Consider the following 19956-nt stretch of genomic DNA (forward strand, 5'->3'; position numbering starts at 1 on the left):
TCTCTTTGGAGGATGACTTGGAAATATTTATCCGCCTTTAAGTATTCATACCCTTTACCTAGGCAATTCTGCTTCTGGATGTGTAACTTTCAGGTATGCCTTCACATTGTACATAAAACTACATGCACAAGAATATCCATTGCAGATAAGGTGTGGTGGCTCATGCCTGTAATCCCAGCACTTTGGGAGGCTGAAGCGGGAGCATCACTTGAGGCCAGAAATTTAAGACCAGCCTGGGCAACATAGTGGGACCCCATCTCAACAAAAAATATGAAAATTAACTAAGCATGGTGGCATGCACCTGTAGTCCCAGCTACTCAGGAGGCTAAGGTGGGAGGATCACATGAGCCCAAGAGCCAAGGCTGTAGTGAACTGCGATGACACCACTGCACTCCAGCCTGGGCGACAGAGCAAGCCTGTGTCTCAAAAAAAGAAAAAAAAGAGCCTTAGCTGAAGCTAGGAGGACAGGACTGGGCACAAGGGAAGCTCCAGGAAGGAAGGGCTTAGGGGTCTGTCTGGATTATGGCTTGACAAGGTTGACATGAAAGAGCTATAGCTATTTTATTACCATGGAAAATGGAGTAGTAGTATTATTATAAATTCATGGTAGGGGGAAAAAAAACACCTCACCTCCATGGCCATCCAGTTGTCTATATCATGGATCACTCAACTCTACTTTCCACTCTTACACCACGTGAGGAACTATCCCAAACCATCAGGAAATGTTCTGCATTAATAGTGAGTCTAGAATTTGCCGAGAAAAGCAAGTCATGCTCAGGGCAAACAGGAGGGTCCAACTCGGCTTTGAGCCTCCTCTGCAGCTGTAATTGCAGTTATCAACCTTTTCCCATTCTTCAAAGATTTTGGCAGTGCTTCTCCCCAAAGAAATTCCCTTCACATTTGAAAGCTTGCTGTAGAATATAGCAATGTAGTATAGTCAGAAAATACGGGGATTTATTTATAAGATTACAATTTTTGTCTGGTTCTTTCTCTTGTTAACAATTGGTCTTGACAAGCCATTAGCCTTCCCAACCCTTAGTTTCCCTAGCTGGTGAGTGAGAATAACAACAGCTGCCTTAACTAACCCAAAGGTGGTTCTGAGGAGTCCTCTCCAGAGAGATACTGCAAAGATGCTTTGCCAAAAAAAGTGTGTGGTTTGTGCCTGATTATAAAGGTCATTATGTGCTTTGGGGCCTTTATTTAATAGTTCCGATTCATGTCCATTTTAGAATTCTACTCAATCTGAAAGGATTGAGTTAACTTTCAGAAATATGTATGGTTCTTATAAAAAGTCACCACTCACCTATCCTCAGTATTAAGCTTTTAAAGTAACAGCCTGGTTTTCACAGGTTCACAAATCTTCTAGTCCCCCAGAAGCCACCCAGCCCTGTAAGATGGCAACGCCATCCTTCAGTTGCTCAGTCCAGCAACCTGGGAGTCTTCCTTGACTCTTCTGTCCTATCCATATGGGCTCTTTGTATTAATCCATGAGCAAATTTTATAGATTCTACCTTAAAATACAGCCAGTCTGACCACTTCTCACCAGCCTGGTCTGGGCCACCAAGATCTTTGCACAGGGCTGCTCCCAGGTGTCCAAGCTCCATTCTGTGCAGAGCGATCCTTTAAAAACAAACCCATATCATGCCACTCCACTGCTCAAAACACTGCAGTGACTGCCCTTCTCTTTCAGATCTGACCCCCACTGTGAACCCCACATGGTCTGCCCCAGCCAACCTTGCTGGCCTCATCCCCTGCCAGGCTCCCGGATGCTCCAGTCACAGTGGTCTCCTTGCCTTTCCTGAAACACACCAACCAAGCAGCTCCCGTTGCTGTAGTTTGCAAATGCTGTTCTTTCTTGCTGATAATGCTCTTTCCCAGACACCACCACTCACTTCCTGTCTTTCTGCAGGGCTCTGCTCAGTGTCACCATATCTGACACACCATATAATATAACAAGCCCTCCCTACTCTCCAGCCCAGTAGCCACTCTCCATCCTTCTATTCTGCTCTTCCTCCATAGCACTTTTTCCCACATGACATATCACATACTTGTCTGTTTTCGACGCATCCCTCTTCTCCTGACACCTGCTGCCAAATGTAAGCTTCACAAAAGCAGAAACTTTGTTTCATTCATTGCTATATCCCCAGAGTCTAAAACAGTGCCTGGCTCATTACAGGGACTCACAAAATATTTGTGAACTGACTGAATACATGAATGAATTGGTTACCTAAGTGTAATATATACATACATACATAAGTAGATATGTAAATAAGTTGATATTATAGCTACATAATAGCCAATTAGGTTAATCTTATTTTCTAATATTTATAAGTAATTTATCTCTCATTCTGTAACTTGTATTCTCATGTTTTTTGTTCATTTTTCTTGTGGAGATGATTTATATTGTTTGATTTTTATGTGCCATGTATATATTAAGAATTTTTGCTCACTTTGGGAGTCCGAGGTGGGTGGATTGCTTGAGCCCAGGAATTCGAGACCAGCCTGGGCAACATGGTGAAATCCCGTCTCCACAAAAAATTAGCCTGGTGTGGTGGTGCACGCTTGTAGTCCCAGCTATCTGGGAGGCTGAGATGGGAGGATCACTTGAGCCCGGGAGGCAGAGGCTGCAGTGAGTTGAGATCACGCCACCACACTCCAGCCTGGATGACAGAGTGAGACCCTTTCTCAAAAAAGAATTTTTGCTCATAGACATGCTTTATATTCTGAAATGTGTACTGTAGGATAAGGCACTGTTTTAATTCAAAGTGTCTGAAATGTCTTTTATGATTGAATAAGCCACTAATATATGAGTCATTTTCTTCTTCTGTTTCTCTAATTCCCATTTGATTCTCAGAACTGGACTCTTGTGCTCTGGGGGACCACGGTTGTGAACATTCGTGTGTAAGCAGTGAAGATTCGTTTGTGTGCCAGTGCTTTGAAGGTTATATACTCCGTGAAGATGGAAAAACCTGCAGAAGTAAGTTTGTACTGGAGCTGGCTCCTACTACTATGCCAGACCACTGTGTGAAATCGCTATCCTTATCTCTGTATATATCAGTTCCTCTCAGAAGTCCATGCCACACAGCAAAATGTAATGTAGTGTCCTGGATAGGACCCTGAAAGAGAAAATGGACATTAGGGAAAAAATAAGTAAATGTCAATAAAATATAGACTTTAGTTAATAATCATGTATCAGTATGGGTTTATCAATAATAACAAATGGACCATACTCATGTGAGTTGTTAATAATAGGGAAAACTAGGTGTGGGGTATATTGCAATTCTTTGCGCTATCTTCTCAATTTTTGTGTAAATCTAAAACTGTCCTAAATAATAAAGTCTATTAAAAAAAATGGACAAACAAAAAAAGTCAATGCCAGAGCTACTACTGAAGTTCTTCATTTATATGCTCTGTGGCAAGAAACAGTGGTTTGGCAGTATACTCTAGTGGAAAGATGGACAGTCAGAAATCCAAGATTCAGTCAACTTCTGTCTCTGCCATTTATTAGCTGGGAAAGTTGCCTAACTTCTCTAAGCCTCTCTGCTTATTTATCTTTAATAATGTTGTTGTTGTTATTTCTGGTAGCACAAATCCCTCCCAAAGGGCACCTTGTGATGAAGCCAGTTTTGCCTTTCAGAAGGCAAAGCCTCTTAGATGGGGCTGCAGCCAGCCAGCCCAGGACAAGCAGCCTTAGAGTGAATTGCTGGTGTAAATCTCAAGACACATCTCTGAATAATCAAAGGGGAGTGTGTGACCCTGGTTTCCATCTGTATCAGTTATCTTTTTCTCAACGTCTCAAAGCACTTTATAAAGAGCAACTCATGTTGACACTTTTGGAAGAAAAGATGGGTAACTGGAATAATTACTCTCATTTTTTGGACAGCACAGCTAAGACTCCAAGAAGTTAAGTGATTCTCCTAAGTCATACACTATGTTAGGCACAAAGCCAAAGTTAGATTTCAGTGCTGCTAATCTAAATTGAGGTTTAATCTCCTAAGGAATCATATCAACAGTGTTTCCATTCTGATATCAGAAACTATGTCTACAGAAAGTTGATGATGGACTGCATTTTAACACTAAAGTAGTGCTGGTGAACGATGATGGTGAAGACAGTGAAACAGTTTGAAGGGTTAGCCCGAATTAGAGCCGCTAAACTTTGTTCTCAATTGTAACTTCCTGCCCCATGGACCACTGAGCTCAGGTGGCAGATAGAATCCAGTAGCTGACTCCAGTGGATGGGTCCTTCAAGGTGAAGTCCATGTGAAATGTCTGTTGTTGAAATTGTTGTAACTTGCTCTCCTGTCTTCAGGGAAAGATGTCTGCCAAGCTATAGACCATGGCTGTGAACACATTTGTGTGAACAGTGACGACTCATACACGTGCGAGTGCTTGGAGGGATTCCAGCTCGCTGAGGATGGGAAACGCTGCCGAAGTAAGTAGCCTCGAGGTGGAGAAGAACTTTTCCCTCTGTGGACTCAGACAGTTAGAGAAGTTCATTTAATCCTTAAAGTCCTCCTTTATTACCACTGTCACAAGTGTCGGTTCCTGCCTTGGGTGCTCTGAAAGTGTTTAGCTAGAGATCAGTTCAGTAGCCCCTTGCTTTTTCGGGAATTTCTCAGTCAAGGCCTGAGTTTTGGGTTCTTTGCTTCTCTTCATTTTCTGCCAGCCATCAGCCCTTTCCACAGTAGCTGTGTGGGTGCCCAGAAACTCGCACAGTGCTAGTCACTGGACTGAATTAGAACCTCTGCCAGCAATCACTACAAGGATTGAAGGTTAATTACAGAGCTTTCTCCTCTTGGCAGACCATAAAAGTAAGGGCAAAGGGTGAAAGGGTGTATTCGTCCATTTTCACACTGCCGATAAAGACATACCCGAGACTGGGCAATTTACAAAAGAAAGAGGTTTGATGGACTCACAGTTCCACTTGGCTGGAGAGGCCTCAAAATCATGGCAGAAGGTGACGGGCACGTCTCACATGGTGGCAGACAAGAGAAGAGAACTTGTGCAGGGAAACCCCCTTTATAAAACCATCAGATCTTGTGGAGACTTATTCACAATCAGAATAGCACAGGAAAGCCCCGTCCCCATGATTCAATTACCTCCCACCAGGTGCCTCCCACAACACGTGGGAATTGTGGGAACTAGAATTCAAGATGACATTTGGGTGGGACACAGCCAAACCATATCAGAGGGATTTCCTGTGGGTTTTTTCTATTATTTTTATCATTTGCTTCTATAGGTCACCCAGAACAGGCTCTGAGAGTTTTGTTAGAAGGTGTATTCCCCAGAGTTCTCCAGAGAAACAGACCTTCTCTATGTATATCTTCATCTTCTATTATATATAAATATAATAGAAGACATATATATAATATATATATGTCTTCTATGATCTGTTCTATCTTCTATTTATATATATCATAGAAGATATATATATATATATATACACATATATGTGTGTGTGATGTATATATGTATACTATGGTCTGTTTCTATCTTCTATTAATATATCATCTCCACAGGAAAAATGGACATATACACACACACACACACACACACACATATGGTGAGGGAGGAAAAGATTGGTTGATTTTAAGGGACTGGCTCACACAATTATCAGGGGCTGGCAAGTTCTAAATCTGTAGGGCAGCCTGGAGACCCAGGCAAGAGCTGGTGCTGCAGCCCAAGTCTGAAGGCAGTCTGGATGCAGAATTCCCTTTTCCTCTGAGGACCTCAGTCTTTTTCTCTTTAGGCCTTCAAGTGATTGGATGAAGCCCATCTACATTATAGAGGGTGATCTGATCTGCTTCACTCAAAGTCTACTGATTAAATGTTAATTGCATCTAAAAATTAGCTCACAGCATCATTTAGACTGGTGTTTGACCAAACCCAACTGGGCACTATAGCCTAGCCAAAGTGACACATCAAATTAACCTTCACAGTACCCAAAGGAACAGAGGGATGTCATACGAGCTCAGTGAGGTGGGCATTAGGAGAGTACAGAGCAGGGATTTTTCCCCACCATGAGATTCTGAGCTGGTAATTCCCTATTTTGGGGGGAGGGGTGGTTGACAAAGTCTACTTACTTTTGTGACACTTTGACCCAGTGGGCAAAATAACCCTTTTTCAATTAAGTCAAAATAAGTTCAGTTGCTTTGAGGTTGATTTTTGGGAATTTCCTCACAGACTCCTTTGAGATAACTGGGGATATTCCACAAGCCAACAAGGCTGGGTTGGAGGGATCTCAATACCTCGCTTCTTCCTCCAGGAAGAGGGATTCCTACCTTTAGCAAGAAGTTCTGTGTGAACGACTGACGCCTAGGATGCCTGTGGTACCCTGGCCTAACTCTGCAGGGATTCCCCTCACAACTGCAGGTTCAGCTTCACACTGCAGTGGCCCTCTTGTGGAGATTTTGTCTATAATGCTGCCCATTGTGCCTGTCTGCACTGCTTGTTCATGCTTTTCTTTTTGTTTGTTTTTGTTTTGAGACAGGGTCTCACTCTGTCACCCAGGCTGGAGTGCAGTGGCACTATCTTAGCTCACTGTAATCTCCACCTCCTGGGCTCAAGTGATCTTCCCACCTCAGCCTCCTGAGTAGCTGGGACTACAAGCGTGCACCACCACACCCGGTTAATTTTTGTATTTTTTGTAGAGACATGGTTTCACCATGTTGCCCAGGCTGGTCTTGAACACCTGAGCTCAAGAGATCTGCCTGCCTCGGCCTCCCAAAGTGTTGGGATTACAGGTGTGAACCACCATGCCCAGCCCTCATGCTTTTCTTTCTGCAAATATCTGCACACTCACACACACACTGTTTATTCATTCAACACATTTATTGCTCAGTAAATTGTACACAAGGTACAACTTCTACCTCTGGAATTTGATCCTAAATCAGATTTCACCATTCCTGCTTCCTAGAGGGATGTGTTCTCACTGATTCCAATTTTGTGTGAAGCCTCTCCTTTTAAGGGGTAATGACAGGAAAGAGCCATAGGCTCTCATGCTATGGAGGAGCACTCGGGAGACAGCTGTGTCATCAACCTGCCAGATGACCGTGGGCAGCAGTGAAGCTCTCTGAGGATCTAATTCTTCATTGATAGCTTGAGAATAATTAACCCTGTCTTCCTTGTCTCACAGGGTGTTGTGAGGGTTAAAGGGCTGTAAGTACTTCGAAGAGTTTAAATTACCTCACGCATGAGAAATGTTCATTAGACAATCTGAACTGGAGTGTTTGGGATGTCTGTGGCAACAGAAATTAGAAGCTAAAGCACATCTAATAATAGGATAGTAAGTCAAGGACACCTAATCACCCATCGTACCATTCAGACTCATGGGAGCTGGAGCTTTCTGAGAGGAGCTTCTTCCCTATCCTGAGTATGAGGCTGAAAAAGACATTATGAAGGAGGTTTAAAGAGAGGTGTATTTTCTTTAAAAGAGATTACTTCCACAATCTCTACTCACATGACTATTCAATTCACCTCATTTCTACACTGATGGGACTGTTCAACTCCCTACATTTTCCTCAGGGAAGGATGTCTGCAAATCAACCCACCATGGCTGCGAACACATTTGTGTTAATAATGGGAATTCCTACATCTGCAAATGCTCAGAGGGATTTGTTCTAGCTGAGGACGGAAGACGGTGCAAGAGTAAGTGATCTGAACTTGGCTCTCTACTTTAATTTTGTTTTGGAGCAACTGCTTTTTGGAGTATTTTCAGGCAACAAATCCCTCACCTCTGCTTCTCCCATAAATATAAATGCATATGCACAAATACAGAATGGGGAAGAGAGGGCTTAACTGCAGCACCTGTGAAAACACTTTCAGTTTTAATTGACAGTAAATTCATTATCAGCCAAGAGGCTAGGGTGATCGTAGGCTGAACAGCAATGTCTGCATGAGGGAGGTGGAGAGAGCTGTGCTCTGCTCTGTGCTGGAGAATACATTCAGTTCTGGGCATGGTACTTTAGGAAAAAAGAGATGGATCAACAGTTTAAACATAAAAAAAAAAAAACACAAAAGAGCAAAAGGAGTCTTGAGAGAATTATTTTTTAATCTGAGAGTAGAGAAGATCTTTCTAAACATGACGTGAAATTTAAAAGCCATAAAAGAAAAACAAAGGAAAATATCTAGTAAGAGAGTAAAGCTGTGATACCTTTTTTAAACCTATTAGTTAACCTATTAGTTACCAGAGATCAAAAAGTTTGATTCCTTATGTTGGCAAAGGTATATTGTAGTAGGGAATTATAAATGGATCAGTGGGTGTCTGAATTGGTATAACCTTTCAGAGGGCAATTTGGCAATGTTATCAATCCAGTTCTAGAAGTTTATCTTACAGATATGTGCATGTTTACAAAGCCATGTATACAAGGATATTTTATACAGCACTATTTGTAGCAGCAAAAAACTGGAAACAAGCTAAATGATCACCCATGAGCCTGGCTGAATAAATTAAGGCACATCTATGTAATAAAACATGATGCAGCTGTTAAAACAACAAGCAGCTCTGGAGGTATCCCCAAGATATTTTAAGAGAAAAAAGCATAGTGCTGAATGTTTTTTATAGTATGTTACCATCGATATATTTTGTAAAACACTCTAACATACAGTCTCTCTTTCTCTATATATGTGTGTGTGTGTACCATTATATACATATCTAATGTGTATACCCTTATACACACACACAAACACACACATACACACACCCTTTTTCTAATATTTAAGTTTTGTTCCAAATGCATGTATTATTTTTTAGAAAAAAATAAGATAAACACGATTTAGAAAGAATTAAGCAGCATGATCTTGTGAGGAAGTTCAGTATTATGTTAAGCAGAAAAAAATTAGGAAACTGGGGATCTTTGTAGAAAAAAATTTTGAGGTACCAAATACCAATGTGACCATCATCTCACTCATGATTTGTATGATACCCCCACCCCACCCCACCCCACCCTGGAAAGAAAGGACACTTGGAGAAGCTACAGCTTAGCACGAGGACAAAGAAGCTTTCTACCAGGGAAGCTGCATGCCTAATTAGTTCAGAGCATAAGCTTCAGCTCAGACAGATCTGGATTTGAACCCTGATTCATACTACTCGTGTGACCTTGGTCAAATTATTTAACCTCGGCCGGGCGCTGTGGCTAACGCCTGTAATCCCAGCACTTTGGGAGGCCAAGACGGGCAGATCACCTGAGATCAGGAGTTCGAGACCAGCCTGGCCAACATGACAAAACTCTGTCTCTACTAAAAGTATAAAAATTAGCCAGGCGTGGTGGCACGCATCTATAGTCCCAGCTACTCAAGAGGCTGAGGCAGGAGAATTGCTTGAACCCGGGAGGCGGAGGTTGCAGTGAGCTGAGATTTCTCCACTGCTCTCCAGCCTGGGCAACAGAGGAAGACTCTGTCTCAAAAAAAAAAATAAATAAAATACAAAAATTAGCCGGGTGTGGTGGCATGCACCTATAATCCCAGCTACTTGAGAGGCTGAGGCCAGGAGATGGAAGTTGCAGTGGGCCGAGATCGTGCCACTGCACTCCAGCCAGGGTGACAGAGCAAGGCTCTGTCTCAAAAAAACAAATAAACAAACAAAAATTATATAAACTCTTTGAGTCCCAATTTCCCCGTCTATAAAATAAGGATAATAACTCACAAAGCCATCACAAAGAATACATTAGATCGTGTATCCAAAGGTGCTGAACAGCCGGGTGTTGTGGCTCACACCTGTAATCCCAGCACCTTGGGAAGCTGTGGTGGGAGGATTGCTTGAGCTCAGGAGTTCAAGACCAGCCTGGGCAACATGGTGAAACCCCGTCTCTACAAAAATTAGAAAAATTAGCTGGTTGTGGTGGTACGTGGCTGTGGTCCCAGCTACTAGGGAGGCTGAGGTGGGAAGATCACCTGAGTGCAGGAGGTTGAGGCTACAGTGAGTTGTGATTGTGCCACTTCACTCTAGCCTGGGTGACACAGCAAGACCCTGTCTCAAAAAAATTTTTTTTAATAAAAAATAAATAAAGGTGTTGAGCCCAGTGCTCACACACACTAAGTGCTCAAAAAATGATCACTATTATGATTCACAATAGCAAAGACATGGAATCAACCCAAAATGCCCATCAATGATAGACTGGATAAAGAAAATGTGATATATATACACCATGGAATACTATGCAGCCATAAAAAGAAATGAGGTCATGTCCTTTGCAGGGACATGGATGGAACTGGAAGCCATTATCCTCAGCAAACTAACACAGAAACAGAAAACCAAACACTGCATGTTCTCAGTTATAAGTGGGAGCTGAACAATGAGAACACATGGACACAGGGAGGGGAACAACACACACTGGGGCCTGTTGGGGGTAGTCAGGGGAGTGAGAATATCAAGATAAAACGCTAATGCATGTGGGGCTTAATACCTAAGTGATGGGCTGATAGGTGCGGCAAACCACCATGGCACACATTTGCCTATGTAACAAACCTGCACGTCCTGCAGATGTATCCTAGAACTTAAAATAAAATTAAATTTAAAAAACAACAGACAGGCCAGGTGCGGTGGCTCATGCCTTTAATCCCGGCACCTTGAGAGGCCGAAGCGGGTGGATCACCTGAGGTCAGGAGTTCAAGACCAGCCTGGCCAACATGGAGAAACCCTGTCTCTACTAAAAATACAAAAAGTGGCCAGGTATGGTAGCGTGTGCCTGTGGCTCTAGCTACTTGGGAGGCTAAGGCAGGAGAATCACTTGAACCCAGGAGGTGGAGGCAGCAGTGAGCCAAGATCGCACCACTGCACTCCAGCCTGGGTGAGAGAGCGAGATGCCATCCCAAACAACAACAACAACAACAAACAAACAAAATGATCACTATTGTAATCATCAACAGCAGAGGTGTCCAAAGATGGGGCTTTCGTGGTAAGGTGACAAATTCCTCATCAGGAGAGGCGTTGAGGCCCAGGCCGAATGGTCACTGGGTGAGGATGCTGTAAAGAGGATGTAAGCAACAGCAGGGCTGGAGTAGATGATCTTTAAAGGGCTTATCCATGCCTGAAGTTCTAGAACTTTCTGAAAATTACATTCTGAAAGCAAGTCACAGCTCCATTCCAGTCTTATCAACTTAACTACCAAAAAGAAAATGCCCAAGAAAAGTGGGAATTAACCTCTGGCAAAAAAATAGCTAACAAGTGGGGCTGTCCTTCCTGTGTCTGAAAGCAAATACCTGGGCCCTGCTCTCCCTGATGCTTTTCCACTCTACCTTGTTTTGTGTTTCCTGGGTAAGCCTTCTGGACGCCATTCTGTGTGTGGAGGTTGCAAGTGCTAGTTTTGTTCTGTAAGAAAAATGTGTACAGAAAGGAGGAGAAAACAGACTCACTGCTGGAAAATTATTTCAGTATTTTTGAAATCTGCTGAAGAGCCACATGCATGCTGCCTGAGTCTTTTTTTGGTTCACTCAGGAACAGACTATGAATGTAAATGAAGCTTTGAGTTGGCCTTTTCCTCTTTCACTAATAAAAGATCGATAGGTTGAGTGATGAGGAAAAGCACTTAATGGAGAAACAGAAGAACCCAGTCCCCCAACATGTGCGCACTCACGCACACACACACACACACACCACACACACTATGACGTTAAGCATGTTATACTGGCCAGGCATAGAAATGGTTTTGCATGTGTGTGTCTCTACATGCTTATATTGTTGTGCCTCACTTTGAAAGATTAGACAGCTGCTTGATATATAAAACAAAATGTTTATCACAGATTGTGGATTGTTTGAAATGAGATCATCTGGCCCAGCGCGGTGGCTCACGCCTGTAATCCCAACATTTTGGAGGCCGAGGTAGGTGGATCACAAGGTCAGGAGTTCGAAATCAGCTTGGCCAAGATGGTGAAACCCCGTCTCTACTAAAAATACAAAAATTGGCCAGGCATGGTGGCATGTGCCTGTAATCCCAGCTACTTGGGAGGCTGAGGCAGGAGAATCGCTTGAACCTGGGAGGCAGAAGTTGCAGTAAGCCAAGATCGCGCCATTGTATTCCAGCCTGGGCGACACAGCATGACTCTGTCTCAAAAAAGAAGAAGAAATGAGATAATCCATTTTGGATCTGTCCATTTTTCTTTTGCAGTCCTAAATAACAAAAAGCCTCTCCACACCCAAATTGCTTAACATAAAGCTTTTATTTCTGCTTACTATTGACCATCTATTAATAGTTGCCTGAGACCAGGTACAGTGGCTCATGCCTGTAATCCCAGCACTTTGGAAGGCCAAGGCGGGTGAATCGCCTGAGGTCAGGAGTTCAAGACCAGCCTAGCCAACATGGCAAAACCCCGTCTCTACTAAAAATACAAAAAACTAGCCAGGCCTAGTAGCGTGTGCCTGTAATCCCAGCTACTTGGGAGGCTGAGGCAGGAGAATCACTTGAACCCAGGAAGTGGAGGTTGCAGTGAGCCAAGATCACACCATTGCACTTCAGCCTGGGTGACAGAGCAAGACTCAATCTCAAAAAAAAAAAAAAAAATGCCTGAAAAGCTTCCATGTAAAGAATTTATGGTGATAACTTTTTTTTTAATTTTGTTTTTCTTTTACGGAGAGATGCAGGGTCTTGCTCTGTCACCCAGACTGAAGTGCAGCGGCACAATCATAGCTCACTGCAACCTATAATTCTTGGGCTCCGGTAATCCTTCTGCCTCAGCCTCCCAAGTAGCTAGGGCTACAGGCATGCACTACCATGCCCAGCTAATTTTTCTTTTTTTAAGAAAGACAGTCACTCTGTTACCCAGGGTGTTCTTGAACTCCTGTGCTCAAGCCATCCTCCTGCCTCAGCCTCCCAAAGCACTGGGGATTATAGGCGTGAGCCACTGCACTAAGGCTAATTATTTTGTAAGCTTTAATAGGTCAGTAGGGTACTTACAGGTGTGCTACCCAATGAACATCACCTCATTCACTTAGTCTGTCACCACACATTTACTGAACACTTTTTTTGTGCCAAGTGTTGGGGGGTGGGGCACAAAAATGAATGAAACACAGTCCCTGCTGAGGAGGAACTCACAGACTGGAGGAGGAAACACATCATTAAATAATTATTGTACAATGTGGAACACTATATAGAGTACATTAGATTGTATGCAACTTGGTGTTAGGGATTGTGTCTTGGTCACTATTGCAATCCTGCTATGCCCATGGCCTTGTACAAAGCAGGTCCTCAATAAATTTTTGGTTGAATAAATTAGTAGTGTTTGGGGTATATAGAAAGCAATACAAGCTGAGTTACTAGGAAGGCTCCCCAGCAGAGGTGATGGCTGAGCTGAAGAAATCTCTTTCTCCATTGACTGTCAGAATGCCAGCACTAGGGTGATGTCACCCTCCTAAAGTTCTAGGAGTCTTTTGGGCATTGTTAGACCCTTCAGTGTACTCTACACCCAGCTCCTCCCAGACCTGTCAGTGTTCCAGGGTACAATGTAGACTTGGTTTCCTAGACAATTGTATATCTGCCGTTTTGCTTGTGAAAAATACTATTTTTATCAATATGACAAGCCAACCATAAAAGTATATGTGAAAATTATTGTTGCTTGTGGCCCTCCCAACAACTCATCTGTCCTGTGTATTATCTAAAGAACAAAACTGGTTCCCCAAAGTGGTTATGCCTTCAATTGTAGCATCATTTTATTCTACTCTTGTGCATAAATGATTTTTTATTCAACTATGTCAACTTTCCTTTTGTTATAGAATGCACTGAAGGCCCAATTGACCTGGTCTTTGTGATCGATGGATCCAAGAGTCTTGGAGAAGAGAATTTTGAGGTCGTGAAGCAGTTTGTCACTGGAATTATAGATTCCTTGACAATTTCCCCCAAAGCTGCTCGAGTGGGGCTGCTCCAGTATTCCACACAGGTCCGCACAGAGTTCACCCTGAGAAACTTCAACTCAGCCAAAGACATGAAAAAAGCCGTGGCCCACATGAAATACATGGGAAAGGGCTCTATGACTGGGCTGGCCCTGAAACACATGTTTGAGAGAAGTTTTACCCAAGGAGAAGGAGCCAGGCCCCTTTCCACAAGGGTGCCCAGAGCAGCCATTGTGTTCACCGACGGACGGGCTCAGGATGACGTCTCCGAGTGGGCCAGTAAAGCCAAGGCCAATGGTAATATGGGGTGGAGGTGCGGTTTACACCACTCAAGGTTCAGGTTTCTTAAACTCACTCAGTGGTCTCAGCTGGCCATAAGGGTAAGCTTCTTTGAGTGTACAGAAAGGCCTCCTGGCAACTGCCATTATACATCTTTAATACCCTGCCACCTAGAAGCCTTAACAGGACCCCACAAGAGTTAAATAAAGTGCTCAGGAAGGAGTCTGGCTACTAGAAGGTTAGGCTAAGCTGACCACAGGCGGGTATCCTCTCACTGTGATTTACTAGCCAGTGTGTGATCTCCAGTGTAAGAATCGCCTAGATATACACAATAGTTCCGAAACACTGGTCGGCTTGCTCTAGAATCAACTGAAGACTTTGTTAAATTGTTTCTGATGGGAACTTTTACTGTGTATATTTATTCTTGTATTTTTTAACCGATACTTCAAGCGAGCATTCTGAAAATGCAATAGCCCCTAGGGTGGATAATACTCTTGTGTTTCCAGGAGGCAAAGTTAGCTTTTCCGAAAATCAAATGATGGAACAGATTATGACTCTAAGCTCTTGTTGCTCAGTAAAGCCCAGCCTCTTCTCTGAGGTTTTCCTGACCTGAGGGTTACTTCAGTTGTACAGATGTGAAACGTGCTCGAGGAGTATGACCCTTGGCTAAAGGAAACCCAAAAGCTAGGATAATTGGTAGAGACAGTTTATGGTGAAGTTTCTAGATTCCTTGAGGGAGATAAGAAAACTTGAGGTTGTGAAGTAGTTTGCTTGAAAACTGCCTTTTTTTTTTTTTTTTTTTTGAGATGGAGGCTTGCTCTGTCACCTAGGCTGGAGTGCAGTGGCGCGATCTCAGCTCACTGCAAGCTCCGCCTCCCAGGTTCACGCTATTCTCCTGCCTCAGCCTCCTGAGTAGTGGGTACTACAGGCGCCCGCCACCACACCCAGCTAATTTTTTTGTATTTTTAGTGGAGATGGGGTTTCACCGTGTTAGCCAGGATGGTCTCGATCTCCTGACCTCATGATCTGCCCACCTCAGCCTCCCAAAGTGCTAGGATTATAGGCGTGAGCCACTGTGCCCAGCCGAAAACGGCCTTCTTAAAGTACTTGTTGAGGACACACTGCTTTAGCAAGTCCTGTAAGAGGAAATAAGGTATGCACAGATCAAGGCCTCATCTAAGACTTTATGGACCCAGTGCCTAGATCAGGCCTGGCACACAGTAGATGTGTGAGAACTACTTGCTGAGTGAATGAAGAAAGAAGTGAGAGTACTGGCAGTCCCATTGGTGAACTCCATTCCTCCTCACAGAAAGGCTGGTTCGCATCGACATTCACTCGCTGTCTTTGGGAAGGAGGTCATTTTATTGATACTGCGTACCTTCCTCTTTTTCTAGCCCAAGAGTGGTAGCCACAAAGTGTCCTGCCCTGAATCATCTGGATAGATTGCAAAACTGGCTGTTCACACTAGCCTAGATTGCTAGAGCTCATGTCAAACTCATAGGCCCCCTAGTCTGCATTCTTAAAAAGAATTAGGGGAAGCATCTTGGTCTCCAGAGATAGTGGTTAGCCCTTTCATCTCACTGAGACTAATCTACCTTACCCTTTGCTCCACTCAAATGTCTCTACACATCACACAAAGACAGGTGGTAGCAGAAACTGATGTTTATTTGATTCTTGAATCAACAAGATTTATATGAGGTGACATCCTCTTATGAATTTAACTAGTCTTATGTATAGCAAACAGAATCTTAAAATAGTAGTTATCCTTTTTAGGAAGTCGTGCATAAAATCACTGGGCTCCCGGACAAATATGCTGAACTTGGTTAGTGACCTTACACAGACTGAGAACAAGGCATCATAACTCTTGCCCCTTGTCTTGAAGAGCCATTTTTAAGTACATTTTTAAGAATCTAGTCTAATAAATTAGCTAGAATAAGTTATCAGTGCTGAAAAATGTTTGGACTCCAGCAGAACATATTCTTATTGTGTTTTACTTTCAAATGAAGAGTATATAGGGGAAGGGAGTCTAAGGATTGAGTAAGAAAAGCTTTTAAAGCAAACGCATATCCCTGTTGAAATTTAAGGCTGATCTTGGGTTTGTTCTTTTTCCTGACTTTAGGGGTTTCCAATGGTCTGCAGATTATCCTTTTCAGCTTAGCACTTCCTCACAAAGTTGTGTCATCTTAGCAGAAGTGGGCAAAAAGCAGCTTCACTTGGCCTCAGGTCACTTACGTTTCCTACCCTGTAGCTTTGAGTAGAAACTAGGTTATTAGGTCATAAATTGACTTCATTCTTAGAATTCTTCCAGAAGAGATTCCCATTTAGCAAGCCATAAAATAGGGCTCATTTCTATGAATCCAGAAGGCTAATTCAGGGGGAAGTTGCAGATTTGTTAAATGGCCCAGCCCAGGGCTGAGCAACAGGTTAGTAGTTTAGTTCCCCAGCGTCTCCCAGATGCCTCACTTCTCTCTTGGATCCCTCCCTTTTGTTCATAGGACCAAAATAAAAATGGTAGAAAAATAAAAAGGAAGGTTGGCATGGACCCTTCAAATCATACCACTTAACATCTAACTGGCTTTGGGTGCAGTACACACAACTTCCAGCCCCTGGGAACACAACTCTAACTTGCTCTTAATTTTTCCTGCACCCTAGGTATCACTATGTATGCTGTTGGGGTAGGAAAAGCCATTGAGGAGGAACTACAAGAGATTGCCTCTGAGCCCACAAACAAGCATCTCTTCTATGCCGAAGACTTCAGCACAATGGATGAGATAAGTGAAAAACTCAAGAAAGGCATCTGTGAAGGTACTATAGCTTACGCCGAAGACCTTAGCAAACAAGGCAGCATGAACTCCTTTTTTTTTTTGTTTTTTGAGATGGAGTCTCACTCTGTCATCCAGGCTGGAGTGCAGTGGCACAATCTCGGCTCACTACAACCTCCGCCTCCTGGGTTCAAGTGATTCTCATGCTTCAGCCTCCCGAGAAGCTGGGATTACAGGCACCCACCACCACACCCAGCTAATTTTTGTATTTTTAGTAGAGATGAGGTTTCACCATGTTGGCCAGGCTGGTCTCGAACTCCTGACCTCAAGTGATCCAGCCACCACAGCCTCCCAAAGTGCTGGGATTACAGGCGTGAGCCACCGTGTCTGGCCAACATGAACCTTTAGTGATAAATTCTCAACCAAAAAAAAGTGTCTCCTTCATGGGCAGGGCCAGCAATGCCTAGAAACAGTACAAAAAGAAGGGCTGGGCACCATGGTTCCCACCTGTAACCCAACCATTTTGGGAGGCTGCGGTGGGAGGATTGCTCGAGCCCAGGAGTTCGAGACCAGTTTGGGCAACAAAGTGAAACCCTGTCTCTGAAAAAAAATTTAACAATTAGCTAGGCATGATGGCACACACCTGTAGTCTCAGCTACTTGGGAGACTGAGCGGGGAGGATCGTTTGAGCCCTGGAGGCCACGGCTTCAGTGAGCCATGATTGCGCCACTGCACTCCAACCTGGGTGACAAAGCAAGACCCTGTCTCAAAAAAAGAAAAAAAAAAAAAAAGGTGGGGGAAACAGGGGAGGTGGGAAAGAAAAAAGTAATAGCTACCATTGTTTGAGCCCTTGCTCTGTGCCAAGCAGTATAATAAGTGTTTTGACACACCAGCATGCTTCATCCTCACAAACACCCTAGAGAAATGATCATTTAACTAAAAATCAATCATTATATAAATCAGGAGAGCTGAAGTGCAATTTCAGAATATACCTATAATTGGAGTGGAAAGGGACGTACCTAGTTCTTCCAAGCCCACTGTTAAAATTAATGCCTTTCTGCATGGACTACTTGTTTACAGAATATCAGACTGCCCTTTAGACTTCAGATTTTGTTATGCATGCTTTTCTCCAGTTTACTAACTGTGCCAGATATGCTTACAGATAGCAGTTCTGCCTATTTTTCCTTGTACTCATGTCCCCGGTTCACCAGTTAGATCCCAGTCTAAGCGCTGTCTTACCCCTCTAGGGAAAGAACTCTTGAGATGAGGGGTAACAGGGAGGGAAGGCCTTTCAGATTTCTGTGAGTAGAGAATGTTTTGCCTCTTGATTGTTTCATGCAAGTTAAAATGCCTCAAGTGGAGCTGCTGCCACTGCAACTAAAATCCCTCAACAACTTCACCTTTTTTTCTGCCCTACTTTCTAGACATGACATTTTTGGGAGCATTCTTAAGATGTACTTAAGGGGTCCAAGCTTCTCTTACGAGAGAGAATTGCCCTAGAGTGGTCATAAGTATCATGGTAACCAACTGCTTTTTTGAATCTTTGGTGTTACCAAACAAAACTAAAAAACCTTAGGTTATGGCAGGTAGGTAAGGAGGTGGTCTGGGACCAGCTTCCTGAAGAACACACACATGCCTGTGGACAACCATCACTTCTTTTGGTCATCTTTTTCTGCTCAGCTCTAGAAGACTCCGATGGAAGACAGGACTCTCCAGCAGGGGAACTGCCAAAAAGGGTCCAACAGCCAACAGGTACAGTTTTTAAGGCAGTGTTTTTAGAAATTTTGGTGGAGGGAACCATGGTTTCCCTCCAGATAAAAGTTGTAAAGAAGTGAATGTAAGTATGTTCAAATTATGAGAATGAAGGCCTTTTTTCCCTCAAAAAGATAGTTAACATTTACTGTTACATTAAGCCATATTTGGTAACTAGCATCGTTTCAGGTGACAGTGTTTTTTTGTTTTTGTTTTTGTTGTTGTTGTTTTTTTGAGACAGTTTCATTCTGTTGCCCAGGCTGGAGTGCAGTGGTACGATTTCAGCTCACTGCAACCTCCACCTCCTGGGCTCAAGTGATTCTCCTGCCCCAGCCTCCCGAGTAGCTGGAATTACAGGCACCCACCACCATGCCCAGCTAATTTTTGTATTTTTAGTAGAGACGGGGTTTTACCATGTTGGCCAGGCTGGTCTTGAACTCCTGACCTCAAGTGATCCACCCACCTTGGCCTCCCAAAGTGCTGGGATTACAGACATGAGCCACTGTGCCCGGCTGTTTTTGTTTTGTTGTTGTTTTTTGTTTTTTTAATAAAGATGTTTACTCCACTGAAGGTAACAGTCTTTTTGCTTCAGTATGTCCCAAAGTAAAGCTCTGTACCAAGTGCTAGGAATACCAAGTACCTTACTCTGCTGATGGCTGTTTTATAACCAAAAGCGTTAAGCAGGTTTGATTGCAGTTTTCTTTCTCTTTACAGAATCTGAGCCAGTCACCATAAATATCCAAGACCTACTTTCCTGTTCTAATTTTGCAGTGCAACACAGATATCTGTTTGAAGAAGACAATCTTTTACGGTCTACACAAAAGCTTTCCCATTCAACAAAACCTTCAGGTAATTCCAAGTAAAATATTACTATAAGATAACTTGATCTCAGCCTTTCAGCTTGCCAACAACCTTAGCTTTAAGGAGGAAATAAAAGAAGGAAGTAGGAAATAGTACAGAGGAAAAGAGAAGAAAGAATTTAAGTAAAATGAGAACTAAAACATAAACTAAAAGAAACTCAAGTAGTGTTCCTCAGTAATCCACAGTAAGGGCCACTTCCAGTGTTGGAAGCATATACAGCGCTTTCCTGGTATTTACTGGATCTGGCTGCATGGAAAAAGTGGAACATGTCTTTCATTATGGTTTCCTCCATATGCTGATTCATTCCTATTATTATGCGTCTGGGAAGTCTGGTGGATTCTAGAGGTGAACACTTTCCATCTGCTTTCTCAGGAAGCCCTTTGGAAGAAAAACACGATCAATGCAAATGTGAAAACCTTATAATGTTCCAGAACGTTGCAAACGAAGAAGTAAGAAAATTAACACAGCGCTATATCCTTT

The 19956-nt window shown here is 43.1% G+C and overlaps 1 protein-coding gene across 2 annotated transcripts in view; it reads left to right on the top strand.

Annotated features, from left to right (window-relative positions):
• The window catches only part of MATN2 (matrilin 2), a 168007-nt gene that overhangs the window by 145505 nt on the left and 2546 nt on the right, over positions 1-19956 (top strand). The window contains exons 11-18 of one of the 2 annotated variants that reach the window (XM_034966399.2): positions 2855-2977; positions 4310-4432; positions 7525-7647; positions 13706-14119; positions 16754-16906; positions 18544-18615; positions 19330-19464; positions 19849-19947. In XM_034966399.2, coding sequence (XP_034822290.2) covers positions 2855-2977; positions 4310-4432; positions 7525-7647; positions 13706-14119; positions 16754-16906; positions 18544-18615; positions 19330-19464; positions 19849-19947 — 1242 coding nt within the window. The remainder of the gene's footprint in view (positions 1-2854; positions 2978-4309; positions 4433-7524; positions 7648-13705; positions 14120-16753; positions 16907-18543; positions 18616-19329; positions 19465-19848; positions 19948-19956) is intronic. The other variant, XM_034966398.3, reaches the window with a different exon arrangement.

The sequence above is a fragment of the Pan paniscus genome, chromosome 7 (genome assembly GCF_029289425.2).
Source record: "Pan paniscus chromosome 7, NHGRI_mPanPan1-v2.0_pri, whole genome shotgun sequence".
NCBI lineage: Eukaryota > Metazoa > Chordata > Mammalia > Primates > Hominidae > Pan > Pan paniscus.